This window comes from Gadus macrocephalus, chromosome 10 (genome assembly GCF_031168955.1).
Source record: "Gadus macrocephalus chromosome 10, ASM3116895v1".
NCBI classification, from domain to species: Eukaryota; Metazoa; Chordata; class Actinopteri; order Gadiformes; family Gadidae; genus Gadus; species Gadus macrocephalus.
In genome coordinates, this window is record NC_082391.1 from 865,176 (window position 1) to 870,175 (window position 5,000).

General features: G+C 50.0%; 1 protein-coding gene across 1 annotated transcript in view; it reads right to left on the bottom strand.

Moving 5' to 3' along the window:
* Nucleotides 1–960: 960 nt before the first annotated feature.
* LOC132466485 (transcription factor COE1-like) overlaps nucleotides 961–5,000 on the bottom strand; it is a 44,163-nt gene continuing 40,123 nt past the window's right edge. The window contains exons 6-7 of the mRNA XM_060063737.1: nucleotides 2,559–2,625; nucleotides 961–1,153 (exon numbers count right to left, since the gene is read on the bottom strand). Of these exons, the coding sequence (XP_059919720.1) occupies nucleotides 961–1,153; nucleotides 2,559–2,625 (260 nt within the window). The remainder of the gene's footprint in view (nucleotides 1,154–2,558; nucleotides 2,626–5,000) is intronic.

The following is a 5,000-nucleotide window of genomic DNA, read 5'->3' on the forward strand; positions in this document are numbered from 1 at the left end:
AAATATATACTATTATATAAAATGTAAAAGCAAATAAAAGTCTACTGAGTCTCAGGTCCCAGTGGTGAGAACTGGGTCCAGTTTCTTACATGTTCTCAAGACCTTCAGTGGCCCTAGCTGGAACATTCTGCTAATGCCTTCCACATGCACGCCTCTCAGTCCAGCTAACGCGGGTAACTACGTGACAAAGTGCTTCATTGTTTCTCAACACTTTTCATCCGAGAGAGACATGTTGTCCGTGGACAAGGCAAAGAACTTTTAGTCGTTATTTTTTTTATAGTGTTAGCTGCTTGGGAAGACACTATCGCACCGCGTTCTGAAAGCCGTGGAAGGTACACTGTTTTATCTGCGTTGGCAGCTTTTATTTATTTTTATCGCCTCATACAACCGCTGGTATAGTTGCCACATGGAAAATACTGCATGTGGGCTGACGACCTTTCCTCTGCCACCACCGAAGAGTGCACCGAGCGCCAAAACCCCCCGCAAGACTAACATAACCCCATAGCCATCTGTCTTTGAGTCTACTTCCTCTCTTCGAATGAATTTGGCTGGAACCACCAGGTCCAACTAGATAGAAATCGATTTAGGCATGTAATCAGAACATGTAAAATAAATAAATGTGATTTATAATAATTTATAAATCACCTAATACCCTAATAACCCTAACAATCGACAGTCCCTTCAATGCATCAAATAAATAGAAGAATCTTCATTATAGTATTTTGAATTGCTTCCTTGCTGAAACGATACCACTGAAAGATTAACTACGATGCAGATATATCGCTGATGAGGGGGAATGTAGACACACACACACACACACACACACACACACACACACACACACACACACACACACACACACACACACACACACACACACACACACACACACACACACACACACACACACACACACACGCGCACACACACACACACACACACATTTCTCTTCTTCGGGGACTAATAAAGTCCCAGTTTCTGCTGGGTCCTTCTGTTCCCCTTGATGGGGTGCGGGGGGTGCGGGGGGTGTGGGGGGGGACAAGGTTGCGGGGGAGCAGGAGAAGCAGGTGTGAAGCAGAGGTGCAGAGACCGGAGCCAGTGGAGGGGCGGGGGGGGCGGTGTGGTGACAGCCTCGCATCCCTGAGAGCTACCACTTTAAGAGCAGTCAAGCCACAGCGCACGGCTGCATGAGCAGGAAACAACAAGAAAGGAACAACAACAACAACAACAAAACGGTGTGCTTTTCACGCGCCGAAACACACATCTCGCATGGCTGGGGAAAAAACACGCGGGTTTCCGATTCCGAAAGATGTTATTGAGTGCGTCTACCTCACCTTGCGGTAAATTAATGGTTTGAGCTATGACATCACCTTGCTATCTTAACCCCCCCCCCCCCCCCCCCCCCCCCCCCCCCCCCACACACACACACACCCCCTGGTGAAGCCTGCGGATCAGCACACAATGCTATTTGGCAACTATCCCGATATGTGTCTGTGTGTGTGTGCTTGACGTAGTGTGGGTGTGTATATGTGTCTGTGGGTGTACTTGTGTGTGTGTGTGTGTGTGTGTGTATGTGGTGCACGTGTGTCTGTGTGTGCGTGGATGTGTGTGTGTGTGTGTGTGTGTGTCTGTGTGTGTTTATGTGTATGCGTCTGTGTACATGTGTGCGGTGCACGTGTGTGTGTTTGTGTTATGAGTGGAGGTTGGGGGGGGCATGTTGGGGCTTGCCAAATGCTGCCCTAGAGGTTCACCCTACCCCCCCCCCCCCCTCCAGGCTATGGAAATAACAACCCCGGCGCCCGTGGCCCCCCAACATACATCACGGCTCTGACACCCCAGAGCCAGAACAAAGCCTACATGTGGGGGGGGGGGGCTTGGATACTTAAACCTACCGTCAAACAAAGACAGAGAAAAGAGCCCAATTATCAGGAATTATGTTCTGGTTGCGGAGCGATCATAATTTAATTTAATGTTCCTTCCTCGGTCGCCTACCTCCGCGAAGGAGTCCTCGCTCCACGGCCCTTCCAACGCCCGATGGAAACACAAAGATATGGTAGGGAGACAAAGCTCGGGAGAGAGGGGGACCGCCTGATTAAGAAGAAGCCCATCCTTCATAGGCCGGCGCGCTGTGTCTGCGTTGAGGCAGCGACACCAGCTAGAGCCGGCGTGATTACAGCCGCCCGCCGCGACCTTTGCTATTGAACAACACGGCTCGAGTCAGGTGACCCGCCGTCTCCGTCTCGCCGGCTGGCGAACAATAACCATGCGTCGGATGCCTTTCTCAACACGCGTTTTCAATTCATGTATTCTTTTGTGCGGGCGAGCGTAGAGGTCGGATCCAAACCTTTCTGTTTAACCGTCGTGAGCCGTGAGCAAACTGCTTACTATGGAATGAATGTCGAATGATTCACACAGAATACATAAAGTAAGAATAATGACCGACGCGAGCGGTTCAAACATAATTAAAATCCCCAGAACATCTCCATCCAGACTAGTCGGTCCGTCGTGACCCCCCCCGCCCCCCCCCCCATGAAGCCCCTGGTGAGCACGACAGAGACCGAGGGGCGGTGGCCATCAGGGCCGCGTCGATGGCCTCACAGCTGGTAATGCCTGGATCAATGAAGCCTATAGGGAGGAGGTGTAGGGGTAGGGTGAAGGGGCTGTGTGTGTGTGTGTGTGTGGGGGGGGGGTCCTGGAAGAATCGATGGGTGCTGAGTTATTGCAGTGCTTGGCCACTGATTTTTTTATCCGAGCGCCGTGTTTTCCCAGGGAAGTCAATACCTCCAGGCTCCTCTCATTAATATCCCCCCCCCCCCCCCTCCCCTCCCCTCCAAGCAGCAGCCACACCTGGGGATCTGTGGCCCGGGAGAGAGGGGGGGGCGGCGAGGGAGGGGGGGGAAGGAGTCTGCTAGTCTGGGGGGGATGGAGAGGAGGAGGAGGAGGAGGAGGAGGAGGAGGAGGAGGAGAGCTAGGACTGGAGTCAGGGAAATGATGCAAAACATCAAAATAAAAGGGAAAGGAGAGGGAGGGGGAGATGAAGTGATGAAAGAAAGACGCGCATCCGATGATCGTTAAAAGATAAGTTAAAGAAAAATAGTATGAAAGAGAGGGAGAGAGTGAAGCATATAGAAGGAGAGGGAGGCAGCGAGATAGAGAGAGATGTGCATTGTGCTGGACATGTTTGGGGTATGTGGCAAGGTAGATGAAACATTGATTGATAGGCCTATCAGACTATCGACGTTCATCACGTTTCTCCTCCATGACATCGCGACAGGATAAGTACATAGAACGAGCACAAGCATGGGATGATTTCCATGTTTTCTGTTTAACCCTGGAACAATACCCTATCTGGCTACCAGTCTAGCCTGATGTTCTTGTCCCTGGATTGAAACGCATATTGTGAGTTAAAGACGCGGAAAAGGCAAACCCATGGCCAAGGGAATGAAGCATGCGTGATGTCAGGGAGATACGGTGAGGTTAAGGTCACTGATAGTGAGGGATGCCACTGAGGAGAACACACAAAGAAAAAAATAGAGAATTTTATATCGTGTGAATTTATCCTTTTTGATGTATTTTATTATTCTGTTTTACTTTTTTTAGGGGATTCTGTTCAACCAAGTCCGGATCAAATTGTATTCAATATTAAATGAATATTAACTCAGTATAGTAGAAAAAATTTGAGTCGATAAATAAATTAAACCTTACAGGAAAAGATGGCAACTGTTCTTGAATCTTTCCATCCCTTCCTGTAATGTTTTAGTGTTCAATAAAAGCTGTTTTGTTCCGTGTCAGAGTCCGGGTGACAATGTATTTTAATGTCTCCTCTGAGCGCCTCCACAGAGCTGTTGAATGTTTGTTTGAACAAAGAGACGCATGTGTTCAGAAAGGGTAGGGAAGGGACAGAACACAAAAGAGACAAGCAAACTTGTTTCTGATGCCTGGAAGTCCTGGAGGAAATGACATCGTGGGCATTGGGACACATCCCCCTTCCTGTTCAATTATACACAGCCAGCCAATTTAGTATTTAAAACCTTGCCTCATTTTGCATTCATGAAGACAACACACTGCTGGCACAATGATCACGCTTCAGAAAGGCACACTGGTGCATTCCCGCTCTTAAAATATGTATGTTTAAATCAGTTTAACTGGTGGTGTGTGTGCACAATATGGCCGACCGCTCTGGCGCGAAAGAACCCAGAAGACTGTGGAAACTGGGAAGAAATGGTACACCATTATGAAGCAGCCACCTGTCTGTGTTTCCAGTTACAGTGTCATTAGGGAAATACGCTTTCGCAACTTCTCCATCAATCAGATGGAGTCAGATGTTTTCCGGAAACTTCTCTCTCAGAAGGAAAAAGCAGCCTACGCTGTTTGCATGCGCGAGACGCGCCCGAAGACACCACAACAGCTATCCCGCGCTGCATCTCTCTTATTTAGTTCTTCCTTCTTTGGAATCATATCACTTCAAAAACGGATGTCCTTTATGGGTATTCCTCGACACACAATTGAAGCGGAGGTCATGTGTGTGGGGCCCGGCGCGGGGAGATAACAAGGGGGGGCCCTCTCTATTCACCCGCGGCCGGGGCCATTGAAGGGCGCCGCGGTCGCCGCTCGTCAGTCATATCGGCGGGAGGAATCAGATTAGCGTTACCGAAAAGCACGGAGGCCAAACGGTCCGTGGGCTGGCCCCCCCTCGCCTTTGTGTGTCTCGTCCCACCCTCGCCCTGCTCGGCCTGTGCCCGATGGCGACAGGCGACGGACGCAACAAAGCCGACTGCGGTCCGAGTCGCGGGAGGGCGGAGGGGGACGGGGGTAAACGTGTGTTTTAAACATAAAGCCCCCAACGCTGTGTGTTTTTATTTCTCCTCCACTCCGCCTCACTGACATTTACTTATCACACACGAACCGCGGGTCTCGTCTGACCTTTTCGGCTACTTTGAATGACATCTGGATATTCTGACGGAGTAATCGGGGAATGGGGAAGCGCAGATTTGAGATTG